The sequence below is a fragment of the Bubalus kerabau genome, chromosome 8 (assembly GCF_029407905.1).
Source record: "Bubalus kerabau isolate K-KA32 ecotype Philippines breed swamp buffalo chromosome 8, PCC_UOA_SB_1v2, whole genome shotgun sequence".
Taxonomy (NCBI): domain Eukaryota; kingdom Metazoa; phylum Chordata; class Mammalia; order Artiodactyla; family Bovidae; genus Bubalus; species Bubalus kerabau.
In genome coordinates, this window is record NC_073631.1 from 51,276,540 (window position 1) to 51,296,780 (window position 20,241).

The window sequence follows — 20,241 nt, forward strand, 5'->3', positions numbered from 1 at the left end:
GTATATATAAAAATCCCTTACAGGTTCAGTCGTGTCCGACTCTGCAAACCTATTAACTGTAGCCCATCAGGCTCCTCTGACCATATTTCCCAGGCAAGAATACTGGAGTAGGTTGTCATTTTCTTCTCCAGGGGATCTTTCTGACCCAGGGATGGAACCTATGGGGATGGAACCTGTGTCTCCTGCATCCCCTGCATTGGCAGGCAGATCCTTCACCACTGAGCTAAAATATTTTATATCTATTATATAAAATGTCATTTTATATTTTATCACATATAAATAATAAGTAATTGGTACAAAAATTCTTTATATATATTTTAGTGATGTAGTAGAATTTATATTCTAAGGAGATCTTACTGGTTTTGTACTTTGATCTTTGTTCTGGCTGAGTTGGCTGGTTTTCTTAGTCATCCAAAAATGAATAATGAGGTTCCTATTAAATATACATAGGTGCATAAGGTAAGCATTTAGCTTCCCAGGAGAGTCCAAAGATAGACTAATTGTCCACTTAAAGGTACAGAGATTCTAACACTGACATTTAATCAGTTATGACTGAACTAACTCAAGAGAATTTTACTCTTCTATTTAATGACCCGGACAAAAATGCGAGTATGTGAAAATATTTTATATCTTTGTATCCATATGAATTAGCACAGTGGTCAACCAATAGTAGGAACTAAATAGGTATTTCTGAATGAATGGATAGGAAAACCTTTATAGTACTAATAAAAGACAATCATTTCTAATAATGTACAATAGCTTGATATGAAGGTGCCATTCTTCCTACCATTGTGTTCACAAATAAAAAAATATCTCCACTAAGCCTTTTACTAAACGCTTTGAAACAGAAAACCTTTTAAAATTAGTTAAGGTTCAGCCAAAAGCAGATCTCATGGTTCATGCAGTGTTGAGGGGTGGGGGGCGGGAATGGTGTGGTACCAGCTCTTGAAAGTTCATTTTTTGGATGGTGGGAAAGGTTTTTAGTTTCCTGGAGGGAGCTAGTCATTAATAGCTGAGATTTTAGTTTTCAGTGATCAAGTGAATTCCACGGATTTTTTCTTTTTGTCAGGAAATTAAACAGTGGAGTTCATCTTTTCAATTTTTTCAATTCTGAGGCGCAATGAACCTCCACTGGTAAAAAAAGGGAAGAAAGAAAATAAAAATACACAAAACAGCAGGGCCACAGTTGAGTCCTGGGGTCACTCCATTAATCTCTGAACGAAGATAAATACAAATATTGTCCTTTTTACTCAGGGAAAAATTTAGGCATTTTATTGGCCTTCTGAATTATTTTTAGGAAACAAAATAATTTGATTAGTATTTGTGAATACAGAATCTTTGATCTGTATTTGATCTGAATACCATCTTTTATCACATGGTAAGGAGGACTATTCTATAATTCCCTTTAAGGATTCAAACAGGGAATCCCTAAAAGAATTTGAAAACTTGTTTCAGTATGGGAAAGTTACTTTGGATTTCCATATTTGTTCCGTGGCTTTCAGATTTAAAAATTCCAGAAAAGTAGGGGTTTTAAAGGAATCACTAGCAAGGATTTAAGCCTCCTTTCCAAAAGTTTGACTTTATAGATTTCTCTCTAATATGTTTTCCTCCTCTTAAACATGCATATAGTGATCTAAAGATATAAAGCCTAAAGCATAGCTTAAATGACTAAACACTAAAAGTTCAAAGGAAAAAAAGCTTAATAATGCCTTTGTAATGGGAATGGTAAAAACATCAATTATAGACTAGGAACTGGACAGCCTTGTTTAAAATGAAGGTAACTATAATGCCAAAGAAGCCATCCTCTGAGTCAGAGAATTCGTAACTTAAGGAGGAACTCCTAGTGGAAACAAAGTAGCAAGACATTCTTTGATCAGTGGAAGACCTCTGGAGAGGAAAAACGGTTAAACTGAAACTCACCAGAGAAACCCTGATAACGATTCACAAATTCATCCGTTTAAGTCACACATTATATCCCTCCGTATTACCTTAAACAACGAGTAAGCTGGTCAAATACAGAAAACATCAATTTGCCTTTCCTCAATTCGAAAGTCAACAGTAATGACCCCACCTCCCGCTTCACAGTTTTGTAAATTGTCCAGACCTCCGAGCTTCTCACTGTTCATCCCCAAGCTTCTCGGTGCCTGGCACGCAGCCGGCATTCAAAAAATCTCGGGTGAACTGAACCGAGTCCGCAGAGAAACCTCAAGCTGCTGTTCAGGGAGGGGCGAAGCCAGGCTCAGGATAAAGAAATGTTAAGTCTTCCCACGGGACCCCAGCACCACCTTTATTATCCCTATCATGCCTGGGGCCGTGATTTCTGGGTGACTGGGTCCCCCTCGAGGCAGGACTGCTTCCGCTTGTGCAGTCATCTCCTTCCCCTCGCACTAAAACAATACCTTGGCCTCTTGCCAAATTCTGAGCTGCAAGCGACTCTGGCTGTTTATGGCCCGGAATGGGTACTGCGAGAAGCTTGAGGCTGCTTTGAGAGCTAGCACAGGCCCAGAGGAAGAGATGAGGCCAAAGCTTTAAAACACTCCCTTCCTCCGCCCCCTCCTTTTTGTCCCAGACACCAAAACAAACGAGCTGATACACGTGTCCCTATGACTCTTGTTTACTATCAAGACTGCACCGTGCACGCACTTCTGGGAAATGTAGTCCAACCCGTTCCCCAGACGTGCAGTCTCGGAGAGAAACACAGCCAGACCCAGACTACGAACCCACAATCCATTTCGGAGGCAATGTTTGGCTTGAGTCCCGGGAGTCTCGGCAGCAATCCAATCCGAAGCGCTCACCCTGGTGATTGACACTTCGTCTTCCCCAATAAATACAACACAAAAGTCAATACAAGCCCGCCCACCGAGACGGACCACGGTATCAACCAATAGGAAGGAGAAACGATTGAATGGCAGTGCCGCAGGCCAATAAGAAGGCGAAGCAGCTGGGAGGAGGCTCAACCCCCCGGGGGTTTGAGGGGAGGGGGAAGACGAAGCTTGAAAGACTTGGTAATGGCGACGGGTTTGGTAAGTAGGAAAGTTTCGGTGGAGGGCTAAGAGCGGCGGCGGGAGCAGTAACGCGCCCCGGGGAGGCCGGCGTCAGTTGTAGAGGGGATACGCGAGTTGCTGGTGGTGTTGTCGCGGCCGGGGCGGCCCGCGCCGGGGCTGCTTATACTCCGCGGCCGTTTGTTGTCTTTCTGTTCGGGAAGGGGTGGGGGTGGGGAAGGGAGGGGCAGTATCTCCAGGGTATCTGGCGGCCGGGTGAACTCGGGTCGGCTGTCCTCTTCCTGACGGCGGGGGCAGTTAACCGTCCGATACCGGCCTGCGGCGAACCTACCGGACTGGCGCTTCCCGCGAGCTCACCTGGGCTTCGCGTCGGCACGGTCCGTGGGGTCTTGGGGCGGGGGCTGGGAGGCGTCTGCGAGGAAGGCGCTCTGGGCCGGGTGGCGCGGTGGGTGGCCGGGCCGGGTGAGGAGATGGGGCGGGCCTGGGCGGGGGAAAGGGGGCCGACGCGACTCTGGGGCTGCCCAGGAAAGTTTGACTTCAACTCCCCGCGAGTGGGCGGAGGGTCGGAGGTTGGCCCGGGGTGGGCAGCCGGCCGCGGGTGGAGAACTCCTGTGAGGCGCCGCCTCTTCAGGGGCCGAGGGGGGCTCGGGCCGAACTGGGAAGCTCGCGGAGCCCTTGGGCCCCGGGGCTCATTGTTACGCAGTTCGAATGAATGGACTCCTTGGCGCCTGCGCGGTGGAGTTGAGCCGAGGGGAAAAACAAGCCTGGAGTCCAGGCTGCGGTCACATGATGGGGGGAGGGGAGGGGAACGCGATGAATGGCGAAAGAGGGTGGGGGATGGACTTGGCGTGAACCGGGAGGCACTGCCTCTGTGTGACTGAGATCGAGGCTTGGCAGGCGATTTCAGTCTCCGCCTTCCAACCTATGCTGCTGCCCCAGGCGGATTAAAACAAAAAAGACTAGCGAAATCGACTGTCGGAGCCAGGTTTTTGTAGCTCCTTCAAACGCTGCATGTTGTCTAGGGGAGTTCGCTCGCCGCCGTGCATTCTTTTGAACACTTCACCTAGAGTTAATTCTTTAGGAGTTTTCAGCAAGAATCTTTTGTAAAGGGAGCTTTGACTGCAGGGAAACACTCAAGAGTCTTTAATTCTGGGCCCCAGTGATGCTAAGGGAGGAGGTTAAAAGTCAGTTGTGTGTATACCAGGAAGTGTTGGGAGTCCTACCAACAATTCCGACTGAGTGCAGTAGATTTATTTCCCTCTAACTAGCTGTAACAGGTGATTCCTAACAATGATTTAGTGAAATTAAAGTTACGTTTGGAGAATTGGAATAGTTGTAACATTTGTAAATAATTTTCTATTAACCACTGATAATACATTGGTGATGTACTGCTAGTTCTTCCAGTCTCTGCTTTTTGTTTACTCTTTCTGCTGTTTTCCGATTTAACTTGCTGAGTACTAGAGTCAACTGTTGAATTTCCACGATTGAATCAGTTCTTGCTGAGTAGGTAATAGTTGACAAAGTTTTAAGGAAATTTGAATTATATTCAAAAGAGTTCAATATACCCAATACATTTTGGAGCTGTTTTATACTTTTGAGGAAGCCAAAACAAAATATTTAAATTCTAAATTGACAGTACATTATAGAGTGAAATTTTGATTTCACTTCCTGGTTTCCATTTTACTTAGTTTTATAAGCCCAACTACTTATAAAAAAATTAAAAGATTTTATTTATTTGGCTCCCCGGCCATGCCAACCAAGAATCAAACCCTTGCCCCCTGCAGAGGAAGTGCGGCCCGAACCACTGGTCCCCCAGTTACCTTTTTCAGCTGAGAAAAGTCTTCCCCTTAGTTCAAAGTTACCTTCTCCCGGGATTTCCCACAATTTTCCATGTTTCACAATGCTTGCTTCTCAGACTTCAAAAATGGTCCTATCACTTTAAGAGTTGTTTCCACCACTGTATTTTAATTTTTTCGGACCTTTTCCTCACTACCTAAATGCTCAGTGCAAATAGCCTGGGCTTTATGAGGGAGAAGCTAGCTGGTCTTCTGTATTTCTGTTTGAAATGAAAATATTAGTACTTTATTTTTCTGCCGTAAATTAAGGTAGTACAGTGTTAAACGATGCCAGGTATTTTACACGCATTATCTTTTAATTATGAAAGTGATATTTACCTGGAATGAGAAATCACACCAGATATGTTTAAGTTGACAAATACTTTGTATATTACAAAATTCAGGAAAAATATTCTCTTAATGATATTTTATATTCTTGTTTGTGCCTAACTCATCAACAGTAATCATATACCTTCATATATTGACCTGCATTTACTTTGGTATTTCATATCATAGTTTAAACTGTCATTTTCTGTAAATTAGAAGAAAAAATTTTCTTCTCTAAAGTTTTTGGTAGTTTAGAAAAGCTTTTCTCTCAGGTTGTTACACATGATGTAAAGATTCAAGTGTTTTCGTGCAGTGACTTATCTTGCGTACTGTTTATATTGATAGTACTTTTAAACAGGTTTACAGATGGCTTGTAGTGGTGTGTTTGGTGTTCTCTTCAAGTTTCAGTATTTTGTGTCAGATCAGCCCAAAATGAATAAGAACTTGTATAGATGTATTTAGCACTGGGCAGCAGTGACTGAGGAGAAGGCAATGGCAACCCGCTCCAGTGTTCTTGCTGGAGAAGCTCTGGACAGGGGAGCCTGGTGGGCTGCCGTCTCTGGGGTTGCAGAGAGTCGGACAGGACTGAAGCGACTTAGCAGCAGCAGCAGCAGTGACTGATGAGTTAAGGGAATGCTTTGGAACCATTAAGAGGGTGTATCACGTAGTGTCTTTAATACTTGGGATAATTATGGTATAGGTAGATACAGGTAGACTGGTGCCATTTTACAAAAAAGAAAACTGAGGCATAGAAGTTAAATTGTTCATAGTCATATAGCTTTTCTAAACTACTACCAATTTAGCTGTAAAAAATTCGATCAACTAAATTAGAGAAGAAAATTATTTTTTCTACTTTATATATAGAAATGACACTATAAGTAAGTGATACTCTACAGTAACATTTTATGGAAAGAATACCACCCACTATTGGGATGTGGATTTTTTCCCCTGTTAACATTATGGCAAACCAGAGTTGTAGAAATCTCTCTGAACTCTTTGGTTTGAAGTTTCTGAAAGAACCGCATGGAGGCCCTCAACTGCATTTGGTGTAGTTTGTGTTTAATCTAGTTTGTTATGGAGGTTCATTTTAGCTTGTGATTGTGTAATACATTTTAAATACCACCTCAATTTCTCATGTTAGAGATGCAAAATAATTGTAAATTACCATTTCTTCACCTCCTTCCCCCAAAGAGTTGGAGCTTCATACAGAAGTCCTTCGGGATTATGGGAGGCACAGAGAGTATCCTTTTCCTTTATCCATAGTGATGAAAAGATAAAGATTCAGGCAAGGACAGGCACTTGAATGTAATTGAAATTAGATGTCTCATCTGTGTTGGTCTATATCTTCTGTCCTTTTTCTCATTTTGGGGGTGGGGGGAAGGGAAAATGGTCTGATTCAATCATTAGAGCCCTGTTTTCATCATCCAGAATAGTATTTATTTTTTGGGGTCACACTGCACACCATGTGAGATCTTAGTTCCCCGACCAGGGACCAGGGGTTGAACCCTTGCCCCCTCCAGTGGGAGCACAGAAGTCTTAACCACTGGATTGCCAGGGAAGTCCCTCCTGATCCAGAACAGTACTTTGTTCTGAGCTTTATATGATTTGAAGTTTATACAAAATTAGATGAAGTATGTGGAAATGCTTGGCAAATGGCAGGTAGGCATTTAGTAAAACCTAATTTCCTTTTTCATTCACTGAAAGTTGGTCATTTGTAGTTATCTCTTCCTTTCATTGAGATTTTGTGGATATTTACTTCTTTTTTTTTTTGGATATTTACTTCTGAAAGTTTGCAAAATAGATGCAATAGGGCTGTCTCATCTCCACCCAGTAAAAATTTGTTATATTGACCATGACATTTCAGAGTACAACTGCTGGATAATTTTACTCTTTGAAAATCACCAGTCTAGTGAGAGTTGACATGTGCAGAGATAACTAAAACACAGTATGCTGCTGCTAAGTCACTTCAGTCATGTCCGACTCTGCGACCCCGTAGACGGCAGCCCACCAGGCTTGCTATATCAAATCCTATAATACCAAAGCAGCGTACAACAGCATGAACGAGCAACAGTGTTAGCTCTACCAGGGAAAGTTTGAAAGAGAAGCTTGTTTCTAAAAATGAATGTTTAATTGGTGTGATGTATGTGAGGGGTTATTTTGAATACGGATTCTCTGGTGTTCCTTTACTGTATCAGAGGCCTTGTTTCTCCCAAATAGTTTGCCAAAAACAGGCAAAAAAAACTTAAGTTTGGTTTGAATTTTGATTGCATGTGTTTTTGTTTGTGTGTTTTTTTTCCTCCAACTAGCTCTTCTGAGATCAGTAGAGGTATCTTGAGGTTAAGTTAACCTACCTTAGATTACCTTTTTCTCAACTTTAATTTTTTTTTTTTAAAGAGAAAATGGTCTGATTTTCAAGTCTGTTACTCTGTTTACTGTACAGGTTTAGAGAAGGAGAATCTCCACTATCTCAAGACCAAACTTTTGATAGCCTTGTGCAGTAAGAGGTACAAACAGTGAGAGGTGCAAACACATAGAACTCAAGTTCAACAAATACTTCTGTGATACTTTTGTTCTTTGTTTTGAAACCAAAATGTTTCTTCAACCTTCATTTAAGGTGTGTTGTGATGGGATGTTGGTAGATTCCTAAGAGTGCTGAAGAGATGCTAGAAGTTACAAGGAGACGTGAGTGCACTAAATGGTGGCTGGGCACCGGGACCTGCTGAGGGGGAGGGCAGACCCAGCTGGGAAGAGTCCTGCAGGCGGTGGGACACGACAGCCTGACTGCAGCTCTGCTGAGGAGGCATACGTGTCCAGTGCAACTCTGGGGAAAAGTGAGAAGGTTTTCATGTTTGAGCGTGCAGCTTGCACTGATTTATGCCGATCACTTCTGTGTGTGAAATGTCCAGTAGATGTTCCTATGAAATTTGAGTCATTATGTGAGGTTAAATTGTGTCTTGTATCCTTAGGATGTCAGAAAGTTTTCTGTGGAAAGGGTTAAAATCGACTAAACTTAATATTAGCTGCGCCAAGAACCCACCTAGAATAACTAGTTGTTTCTTGTTGGGGCATTACTAAAGGAGGAATCTGCACTGGTACTACCAGTTACCACGTATTTCATGGGGTGGGGGCGCGCCTTGCTGCTTTTCTGGAGGGGGCTTTCATTGGGGGGCCTTATTTTGCCTTTTTTGGGGGGGAGGGTGGCCTTGCCCTGTGGCTTGTGGGATCTTAGTTCCATGACCAGGGATTGAACCCGTCCCCCCTGCAGTGGAAGCATTGTCTTAACCACTGGACCACCCGGGAAGTCCCTCATGAGGACTCTTGCAAAGGAAGCTGGGAGTGAGTGGCATAGACAGAAACTGGGAATGTGAATATATTGTGCTCTCAAAACATTCTCCCTTAAGTATCTGTATATTATAGATGTTCTTGCATACTCGTTGTATTTCAATATGATTTTTTAAAATAGACAAAAAATGTTTGAAGTATAGTTCTGATTATGTTAGACTTCTATTCAAAAATTTGCAGCGGTTCCCATTGTTTGCTGGTTGCTAATAATAATACTGGCCACTCTACGTTGAGAGTTTGCTCTGTTAGGCACTATTGTAAGCTTTTGACATTCATGAGCTCACTGAGTTTTTACAACAACCTATGTAGGTGCTTTTATTATTTCCATTTTATGAACAAGGCATGAAGATTTTAAATAAATTGTCCAGGGCACATAGCTGGCAGGTAGCAAATGTATAAACTCAGGAGCCTAGTTTCAAAAAAAAAAAAAAAAAGTGGCAAACCAGTTTTCCTAAACTAGAATTAAAGATTCTGATCCCAGTCTACCTTCCAGCCTTATTATTGACAACCAGGAGATATCCTAGCCTTTGGCTTCTATGTCCTTCTGATTTCATCCAGTACTTTGCTACTCTGAGTCTGCTCATGTAGTTTCTCTCATTAGGAAATTCCCTTCCTTCCTTTTGTACCCATTCATAGCCAAGCCCTGCCTCCATAGAACTGCAGTTGTTTGCTTCTGTCTTTCTACTCAAGTGCAGGTTCCTTGAGATTCATGATAAACTGTTCATCATTGAGTTTCAACATAATACCTAGTAAAGTGCCTTGTACAGAATATGTATTAAATGACTGAATATATTATACATATACACACACATGTTTAGATAAAAAAGGAATATGGCAATAATTTTTAGCCTGCTGCTTCTCCCAGTGCACCAGGAGTTTGTTTGAATGAAAACAAGTAAAAACCAGTGCACAGGATTGTACCTCAGATCAAATAAATCACATGCTCTGGAAGGCGGGGCTTGAGCATCATTGGTTTGAAGCAGACATGGTCCTGTGTGCCCCCAGGGTTGCGCATCACAGATCAAGCTAAGTTTGCTGAGCTTTTGCAATGAGAAAGTGGAGGCTCAGAACCAGGATTTGGCCATTTATGCTTGAGAAGTCAATTTGTGTTACTAGCCACATCTCTTGTGGCCACCAATTTTGTAGGAAGCTATTTGTTATACACTAGTGTATTTGCTGTAATTATATCATAAGACTGTGATTATTACATAATAGATTGTACTAACTGAAAAGTGTTCATTTCTTGGGAATGCCTCAGACATCTTTTAGATAAACTGTTACTTGCTTAAAGTAATGGTATGATCTGTGACTTTTATTGAGATGTGTTGGATACTTTGTCATATTTTGCAGGGAGGAAACTACCAAAGCGGAATAGCTGCCTGTCTGGCTCCTATTGTTAATTATTTTCAGTAACTGTTCTGTTAAGAGATTAAGTATCCAAAATATGCATAATATTGCCCTATGTCAGTCTACAGATAAAAATTTTTTAAAGATAATTTTACTTTTTATTTTGCTCATTTTGTTTCAACTTTACAACTGCTCTGGGAAGAAGAGAGAGCAGGTGTCATGAGCCCTGTTTCCATATGGAGATACTGAATTAGTGAGAAGCTCAGTCATTTAGGTCATAGATTTAGTAAGTGATCAAGCTGGAATCATACCCATGTTTCCTTACACCAAACCGAGTGCCCTCTTGACTACTCCATTGTACATCTTACAGTTTATATTGTGTCCGGCTCCAAGTGCCCCAGAAATGAGTCGTATTTGAGGCAGAAATATGAAAGCGAAATAAAATACTAGAAATAAAGTAAGGCAATGGTCAGTTTAGCTGTATGTATCAAAAGCCTTCAGTTCAGTCGCTCAGTCATGTCCAACTCTTTGTGACCCCATGAACCGCAGCACGCCAGGCCTCCCTGTCCATCACCAACTCCTGGAGTTCACCCAGACTCCATTGAGTCGGTGATGCCATCCACCCATCTCATTCTCTGTCGTCCCCTTCTCCTGCCTTCAAACTTTCCCAGCATCAGGGTCTTTTCAAATGAGTCAGCTCTTTGTATCAGGTGGCCAAAGTATTGGAGTTTCAGTTTCAGCATCAGTCCTTCCAGTGAACACCCAGGACTGATCTCCTTTAGGATGGACTGGTTGGATCGCCTTACAGTCCAAGGGACTCTCAGGAGTTTTCTCCAACACCACAGTTCAAAAGCATGCATTCTTCAGAGCTCAGCTTTCTTTATGGTCCAACTCTCACATCCATACATGACCACTGGAAAAACCAAAGCCTAGACTAGACGGACCTTTGTTGGCAAAGTAATGTCTCTGCTTTTGAATATGCTGTCTAGGTTGGTCATAACTTTACTTCCAAGGAGTAAGCCTTAGAAGATGTTTAATTGCCATCCAACCACTAATCTATCTCTTGGAAGTTCAAAGAAATAACCAGATGTAAGCAAATACTTAAAAAAAAGAATGTATAAATTAAGAGTGAAAAAACGGGGAACATGTTTAGTAGTAGGAGGGATAAGTAAATTTTGGTAATTCCTGTGATTATATATAATTTAATTTTTAAAAATAGATCTTTGAAAGACTTAATGCTTATGAACAGGCAAATGTTTATGAACTTAATGTTAAGAAAAGGTCTCATTTATATATAATATGACATATGAAGAAAAAGAAATGATTTTGTTTAGGTAAAATGTAGATGTCTGTGTGAAAAAGAGACTGGATCATTAGATAATAACATCAAAATGTCCCAGTAACTCAGGTTGTTGGAATTAGAAATAATTACTAATTCCTTTTTTCTTTTCTAAGAAAAGCTTTTTTTGTTTTTTTTTTTTCCCCACAGTGATCATATGTTTTATAGTCAGGATAATGTTTCATAATAAGAAAATTCATGAAAAAAGCCTTTGTAGAAAAAATGACAGTGTTTGTTGGTGATTATGTCATGACTTAACTTTTGGTTTAAATATCTTTTCACTGCATTTTTTGATTAGCCTGGGCTACGGTACTTGACTTTTAATGCCTGTTTTTTTTGGCCATGCTACATGTGGCTTGTGGGGTCTTAGTTCCCTGACCAGTGATTGGACCCAGGCTCCTGGCAGTGAAAGCACCGACTCCTAACACTGAACCGGCAGGGAATTCCCAACTTTATTTTTTTAAGTGACTTTTACCAGCAGTATATTTTATTGTTTTATTTTGAGGAAAAAACTATGTTAGAATTTTGTGTGTTGGTATATTTCATTAGAACTTTAAAAAATGAAATTTGGGTGGAGCCTGAGAAATCAGGAACTCTTCCTGCTGCTGTCACTTGTATTAAATAACTGATTTGATCATTGTTCAAAGGCAAGAATGTAAAAGGTATAACCTCATTTTACTTTCATAACAATTTAGTTGGTAGACATAGCTGAGAAATTATTTAGGTGTATCAGTTTATATTGTTTTCTTCATTGTTTCAATTTTGTAAGCTTGAGATAATGGTAGATTTACTGTTTGTTTAGCTAAATTTCCCATTACTATTATACATCTTTGTAAAAATAGTAGCCTTTTTATTATGATTAGATTCCAAATTATCATTAAGAAAACATTTTTATGAGAAGTACAATATTTGTCCATTTTAAGAAACTCTGTTTTACTTTATGTTTTTGTTTTGGCCACAAGATCTTAGATCCCCAACCAGAGACTGAACTTGTGGCCCTGCGTGTTAAGCATGGAGTCTTAACCACTGGAAATCCCAAGAAACTCTCAAATGTTCTTTAGAGACTATAACAGTACACTTGTTCACTTTCAGAAGATGAGAAAACAAAATAGTGAACACAATTGATAAATGGAGAAATTGGAATCTTCCAAAAAAGGTGCCAAATAGAATGGACCTTCAGTCGTCCCATGTGTAGCTATTTTGAGGGGGATACAGATGGCAATATATGATTAAAGATACAACACTGTGATGTCTCTGATTTTATGCTTTCGTAGACCACGTGACTTGACTTTTTGTTCTTGTGTCATTTTTAGTCGGAGCGCCATAACATGGTGTGGGAAGTGAAGAGCAACCAGATGCCTGATGCGGTGCAGAAGCTCCTGCTAGTCATGGACAAGAGAGCGCCAGGAGTGAGCGACTCGCTGCAGTTGCTGCAGTGCAAGGAGACTTTGCCGTCCTCGCCTGGATACAACTCTTGTGATGAGCACATGGAACTTGGTAAACAAAATTAAGTTTTTAGGGATTTTCACTGAGATTCGGATTAATTTTCATGTTTAGCTAACTTTTCCACCCACTTTGAATTGCTAAAAAGTGTGTTAAGTTTTGTACACAGGAACTTTCAGTGTTCTCTTGTTATTGCTTATAAAGTATTATTTAAACCAACATAACTTTGGGCTATTTATGGTTATCATAGAGACTCATTTACAAATTCAAACTCAGTTGTCTTTGTGGGTTAAGATGAGCCTTTAAACACCTTATGAAAACTTTGCGGTGTGGCTTTTCAAAAGCTGTTACTTTTGAAATATCCGTGTAAGCTCAGCAAATTATGCTGGCTATGCCTTTATGCCTGGTTTGTTGGTGTGATGGGGGAGATTCCAGTGGACACTTGAAACTGGTGGATCAGACATTTGTAATTATCAATACTGCTGAGCTACTCCAAAGATGCATGATATATAGAACTGTGTAGGTGTGTTGAAGTATGACTTTGAATGTTACTGGTTTGAGGTAAGTGTTAAAGAGAATGAACAGCCGATGAGTGAGCTTGTCTTGCTGCCCACTTTTCATCTTGGCATTGTCCCCATTTAACATGCGTTTTCGCCTAATGTTCACAAAATCCGAGATGTGATTGTCCTCATTTTATAAATGATGAAATAAAAGAGGTTATATGGTAGAGTCTTCTTTGGGAATTTGAAGATCTTAAAGGTCTTGAGACATAACCTGTTGGCATGCTAAGGGTTTGCTAAGCTCAAAATATTTATTGAGTTGTGGTTACTATTGAGTGGAAAGTATCGTTTCAATCAATTACTTGGTTCTCCATTGTCACATTTTAGTTGGTTTCAGAAGGAAATCAGGAACTAGAGCTCAGGAGGTCAAAAACTTTACAGCCCCTCATGACTTCAGTTTAAAAGTAGTTTCCTTAACTTGAAAGACAGAAATGAACCCTTCACAGTAAATACACAGGTGATAGTCAAAGAATGATGTTGGCAATGAGGGAAGGGAAATAGCTCCACCACCATGAGCATTACAGAGTGGAATTATCTTCAGTTGGTGTATTTTGGCTTCTTTGGGAAGGGAGGGATACCTTCTAGTAGGTTTTATGAATGGATATCCTGAATTAGTACTTGTCAGACATTTCTGTTTTAGTGAGTTACTCTGGGATATTCCCTGTATAGGAATGAGTATGTGCTTTTATTGTGACAATATAGGAGAGCTCTCAGGTCTACAAGAGCTTCTGGGTTTATATATTGAAGAGACCCATTGGATCCATAGAATTTACAGGTGTAAATTTTGTAAAAAAAATTCACAAAGGGATTTTGTTGTTTTTGAGGCCTGCAAGAGGCTTTTTTTTCCAGTTCAGTTTTTTAGAATTCAGTCTAGCTTACAGTGTAGTTTTGGCATGAACAAGAGTGGTCCTTGGGTTCTCTTTCTGGTTTTCTTTCTTGGGTAGCTGAAAGTCTGTCATGAACTACCTTTTGAGAACACACTTTTTTGGAAAATAATAAATATTCCTGAGTTTAGAGTTTCTCATTAAAAATAAATAATTTGGTGTAGATAAAGTTGAATAAGTAGTACCTAAACATTCCTATGATCTAAGTTTCATCTTTGAAAATTGTTGTTTTCATTTATTGTAGTAATCTTGTTTAGCAGATTCAGATGTATGAACAATAAGTACATATATGCACCCATATAATGCCTTTTTCCTTATTAACATGGTAACATAAAAATGTCTGAATAGGATAGGGATTATTCCCAGGTGAGCCTGTGAAAAACTGGAGGTGGGGAGTCAGAAAACACAAACAGAACAGTTTGTAACAGTTGTGGTAAATACATAGTTTAGTCATTAATCCATTTACATTTAAGTTTACTTTTCTGTTAGGCTTTGTTGACCCTTAAATGTATAAGATGTCATTGTTCTTTCAGTTGAAACTTGTTTCTTTCAAAAAAACATTTTGAATTTACACTTTTCCTCTCACAAAATTAACTAGCTAAATTTGAGGCCCTCTTTTCCAGCTGTGATTACAGTATTGTCTCCTGTATTAGTAATTTCCTTCTGATAATCTTGAGTGTGCTTATTTGCAGATGATCTTCCTGAACTTCAGGCTGTTCAGAGTGATCCTACTCAATCTGCCATATACCAACTAAGTTCAGATGTGTCGCATCAAGAATATCCAAGACCATCTTGGAACCAAAATACCTCAGAAATATCAGAAAATACTTACCGTGAAAATGAAGTGGATTGGCTAACAGAACTAGCAAATATTGCCACCAGCCCACAAAGTCCACTTATGCAGTGCTCATTTTACAACAGGTGGGAACATTGGCTGTATTTTAACTGAAAACTTTGTCATTACAAAACACTTTTTTCCTCCCTGGTTTTAAAAGTTGCCTGGAGAATTCCAGGGACTGGGGATCTTGGTTGGCTGCCATCTATGGGGTCGCACAGAGTCAGACACAACTGAAGCGACTTAGCAGCAGCAGTTTTACAAGTAATAATGCTCTTGATCATTTAAATAAAGATTTTTTTTTATTAAAGTCATTAAAATTAAGCTATTTATCTTAAAATGATCAAAGAGGTATTAACCCTGAGTCATTATTTCATACTTTGAGGATTAGATAAAAGTAATATGAGAACTGAGTCTTAAATGGTTTAAAGTCATCAAGAAATACATCAGACCAAGAATGCTTTTATTTATATTTTTTGCTTAGAGAAATGAAAGTTTTCTAAAGAGCCATAATTAAAATAAACATTATATTTTAAACTTAGTCAACTTTGAATTTGGTTCTTTTTGGTCTAAGTTTTCTTTTTTTTCCCACAGTGTATGTGATCCTATGTATATGTTTGCTGATATTGAAATCTTGAATTTCTCGAAGTAGACTCTCATTGGTAAAAAAAAAAAACCCACTGTTTCATTTACCCAGACCAGAGTTTAAGAAAATGAATTATTGTTCTATAAAATTATGGAATCTTCCACCTAATATTCCTCAGTTTAGTTCAGTCGCTCAGTCGTGTCCAACTCTTTGTGACTCCATGAATTGCAGCATGCAAGGCCTCCCTGTCTATCACCAACTCCCGGAGTTCACTCAGACTCATGTCCATCGAGTCAGTGATGCCATCCAGCCTTCTCATCCTGTCGTCCCCTTTTCCTCCTGCCCACAATCCCTCCCAGCATCAGAGTCTTCCAGTGAGTCAACTCTTCACATGAGGTGGCCAAAGTATTGGAGTTTCGGCTTTAGCATCAGTCCTTCCAATGAACACCCAGGACTGATCTCCTTTAGGATGGACTGGTTGGATCTCCTTGCAGTCCAAGGGACTCGAAAGAGTCTTTTCCAACACCACAGTTCAAAAGCATCAATTCTTCAGTGCTTAGCTTTCTTCACAGTCCAACTCGCACATCCATGCATGACCACTGGAAAAACCATAGCCTTGACTAGATGAACCTTTGTTGGCAAAGTAATGTCTCTGCTTTTCAATATGCTCTCTAGGTTGGTCATAACTTTCCTTCCAAGGAGTAAGTGTCTTTTAAATTTCATGGCTGCAATCACCATCTGCAGTGATTTTGGAGCCCCAAAAAATAAAGTCTGACACTGTTTCCACTGTTTCCCCATCTATTTCCCATGAAGTGATGGGACCAGATGCCATGATCTTAGTTTTCTGAACATTGAACTTTAAGCCAGCTTTTTCACTGTCCTCTTTGACTTTCATCAAGAGGCTCTTTAGTTCCTCTTCACTTTCTGCCATAAGGGTGGTGTCATCTGCATATCTGAAGTTATTGATATTTCTCCTGGCAATCTTGAATTCCAGCTTGTGCTTCTTCCAGCCCAGTGTTTCTCATGATGATTTAACTGCATATAAGTTAAATAAGCAGGGTGACAATATACAGCCTTGATGTACTCCTTTTCCTATTTGGAACCAGTCTGTTGTTCCATGTCTAGTTCTAACTGTTGCTTCCTGACCTGCATATAGGTTTCTAGAGAGAACTAAATGGATAATATTTTATTAATTATCCCCAGCTTATAAAGTTGACTATTTAAAAAGACATAGATAAATATGATAGTTTATAAGGAAGAGAAGTAACCCAGATTTGCACTCATGTGGGTGGGTAGACCAGGGTCCATATACACTGATGTAGGAATAACTGAATTTTGGTAGTGTTCGTAAGTTAGTGTAATTCTTTGCTAAAAAATAAACTTGTTAGGTGTGGAGCCTTGGTTTTCTTGCATCCCAGCAAGTTATCCTGCTTTTCTTCTCTTCAGCAGGATATTGGTCTTGATTAGGGCAAATTCAATTTAATTAACTTCAGTTTAAGACCATGAAAATTTCCACGAGGATGAAAAGTTGACTTTTCAAAGTATTTCTTCCTTTATTGTCCCAGTTTTTATTGTAATCTTTGAGTCAAAAAATGAAAAATTCTTTTATAATTAAAAACAGAAAATCCAGATTTTACTATTGGACTTCCTTTTCCCCCAATTTTAGTTGAGATAGTAATTTTCATTTTTCACAACAAACTAGAGGTTTAATAATTGATGGAAAGCTGAATAAAGCCCTCAGAAGAAAATTAATGTTTAAAAAAAATAGTTAAAAGGAGTAGCTCCTTAAAGGTGTAAATTCCCCACCACATTTTCTGTGCTTCCCTTCTTCCTCGGGAACGAGGCACGGTAACACTCTGCTGTTCTGCCTGGCCTCTAACTCGGTCAGTGGTCTATAGCTATTCTCTATGACTTCCTGTAGATTGTCAAACTGTTAGTTATTGAGCTTCTGGATGTCTGAAGTTGTAACTGTAGAGTGTCAAGGGGTTGAGGACAGATAAAATTTATATTAATGCTTGCATAGATAGAGGGATAAGGAGACCATGGTGTTAGTCATTCAGACACATCTAGCATATTAATTTTTATAGAGCATTTAGGCCACACACGTTTTAGAACATTATGTTGTTCTCTTTTAAATGGTTATACAGAAGAACTGCTAAACTTAATTTTCTTTTATTAGGAAAGCAGGGATGAGCTTAAGGAATTTTCAACAGTTTGGCCACTCAATAAATATGTAAATGTGTAACAAAAGGAAGAAATAAAAAATGAAACATTTAAGTATTTATATTTTGAAAATTGGTTGGAGAGTATGCTAAAATACGTGGAAACTAACTTGGGTTTTTACTTAAGTTATGTGAACATGAAAACAGTATAGTTTTATATGTAGAGTGATTTCTGCAAAGGTACAATAAAAATGTTAATTAAGTTTAGAAAACTCGAGGGACTAATAAATTTCTCACAGAGTAAGGGCAGAATTGGAAAGTAAGGAGGAAAGATGCCCTCCTGTTGTTAGAGGATTAGTACAGGCACTGCAGACATTTTTCTGTTAAAGACCAGATCCCTAGCTGACATTGTGCATTGTCCTGATTTGGGACTTTCAGTTGACCCTAAGTCTTCTCTGCTGCTTTCCAGTCTCCTGAATCAGGTCACATTAGTGCTTGCCCTGTATGGGCCTGCTGTTTATTCTTACCCCTCCCATATGTTTGTGGGGGAAGGATTTTAGTGTGTTCTTGAGAGCCCCATGTACTCTGAAGGGAGTGCTGCCTGGTAAAGAGACCTTTGACAGAAAAGGGGGGGAAGTAGCTTACTTTTTAAGGTGATCCTGGGGGTTGAAGTAGCTGGCTTTATGTGTAGCTGCTTTGCAAATAGGCTGTTTTCTACTATAATAAGTTTAAACATCTCAGCTTCAGGTAATTCATTGAGCCTGCAGGTGGTTGGTAGCTAAAGAGTTCCGAGTTTGTCACAGAGCTTGGAGGCCCTGTTCAGATTGAGATTTAGTGACCACATCAGAGTAAGATAGAAAGGGACAGGGAGCCCTACACGAGGGGGCATCATCTTTCATGAAGGAAACTGTATATTTGTTTGTATTTAGTGATACAAAAATGAGTGAATAAATGAAGGAAACAGTAATTTGGAATTTATATTATCTGAAAAAAAGTGTTTAAAATGTGTGAAGAGGGAAAGAAGTTATAAACAACACACTATAGATGACATTTTTGTTATCTTCACCAGTGTTTCCCATAGGTGTCTTACATGTAATAACACTGGTGTGGTGAATGTGAAGTTCTTTTCATCAAAAGGAAAGCCCTAATTTAAGGACCTTTGCTTTGTAACTAAAGTGGCTGATTTATTTTAGATCATCTCCTGTACACATCATAGCTACTAGCAAAAGTTTACATTCCTACGCACGCCCTCCACCGGTGGCCTCTTCTAAGGGTGAGCCGGCCTTCCCTCATCACTGGAAGGAGCAAACACCAGTCAGACATGAAAGGGTAAGTTCATTTATGAAATTAAACTTTTATGACGTTTGCACAGCAGCTGAAAAACATTAACTTTTCCTTCACTAAGAGTGTCTTCTGAAGTACACACAGATGGAAAATAGTCTGTCTCGTTTTTCTGTTAGTGATCTGAGTTTGATTTTATATGTACAGCTCTAATAACTGTTAGAAAAATTCAGAATTACCAGTAAGAAAATACATTTAACTAAACTTCCCAAAACGTCAGAAGGCAGTTTTTTTCTCCCACAGTTTAAAATAAGTAAGTTACCTACTAATAAAGTCTGAAGACACATATTAACAAAATATGTTGAAAATAAAAACTAAAAAGTTTGTGATGCTTTTTTCCACAGGCAAACAGTGAGTCAGAATCTGGCATTTTCTGCATGTCCTCCCTCTCAGATGATGATGACTTGGGGTGGTGCAATTCCTGGCCTTCAACTGCTTGGCACTGTTTTTTGAAAGGTTAAAAAAAGGCTTGAATTCTTTAGTTTACATGTGTAGCAAACACACTGATCACATATCTAATATTTGTTTTTTATTTCAACTTTAGGCACACGACTGTGCTTTCATAAGGGAAGCAATAAGGAATGGCAGAATGTGGAAGATTTTGCTAGAACCGAAGGCTGTGATAATGAGGAAGATCTCCAGATGGGCACTCACAAGGTTGATTTAAAATTCTTTCAACTTTTCCAAGTCTTTCAAAGGGAGCACAGGTTTTTTATTAATCTACAGATGTATCCTCCACTTGCTTTATGTTAAATGGCATCCTATGTTTTGGGAGGAGCTTTTGTGAATCCTCTTGGTGAGAACAACAGTGACTTGAGATCATACCTTGATAATGAAGCTTTCTTAGATGGGAAAAAAGAGTATTTCTTAGCACTTTTTACACATTGCATTTTAGGGAAAACTAAACTGGCATTAAACATAAAATGAATAAATAAACCAAAGCCTTAGCTTAGGTAATCTACGAAGTGGTTAATTCCCCCATGGATAGAGAGTTGAGTTACTTTTAAAATGACCCAATAAAATGCTGGTATTTTCTGAGTCGGTAAGCAAAGGCAGTAATGGGTAGCAGTGGATAAATACTGATGAAACCTTTATCTTTGAAGTCTTCACTTTCTCCATCTCCACTTTGGGCAGAGAAAATGGGCCTGTGAAGTGTGCTTGTCTAAAAATTCCTGTTTTGAGCCCGCTGTTACTGTTAAGTCCTTGAGAAAGATAGTCTTGATGCCTTCAGTTTTCCT

The 20,241-nt window shown here is 39.5% G+C and overlaps 1 protein-coding gene and 1 long non-coding RNA gene across 3 annotated transcripts in view; both read left to right on the forward strand.

Annotated features, from left to right (window-relative positions):
- The first annotated feature begins 2,865 nt into the window (after positions 1-2,865).
- The window catches only part of HBP1 (HMG-box transcription factor 1), a 31,207-nt gene continuing 13,831 nt past the window's right edge, over positions 2,866-20,241 (forward strand). The window contains exons 1-6 of one of the 2 annotated variants that reach the window (XM_055590253.1): positions 2,866-3,023; positions 12,506-12,689; positions 14,772-15,000; positions 18,856-18,991; positions 19,348-19,459; positions 19,548-19,660. In XM_055590253.1, the coding sequence (XP_055446228.1) occupies positions 3,009-3,023; positions 12,506-12,689; positions 14,772-15,000; positions 18,856-18,991; positions 19,348-19,459; positions 19,548-19,660 (789 nt within the window). In that variant the 5' untranslated portion in view covers positions 2,866-3,008. Of the gene's footprint in view, positions 3,024-3,240; positions 3,380-12,505; positions 12,690-14,771; positions 15,001-18,855; positions 18,992-19,347; positions 19,460-19,547; positions 19,661-20,241 lie in introns of those variants that run through there. The other variant, XM_055590254.1, reaches the window with a different exon arrangement.
- On the forward strand, positions 7,879-10,967 carry LOC129659139 (uncharacterized). Its single transcript, XR_008717809.1, has 2 exons — positions 7,879-7,995; positions 8,430-10,967. It is a non-coding gene; the product is annotated as an uncharacterized LOC129659139 (long non-coding RNA).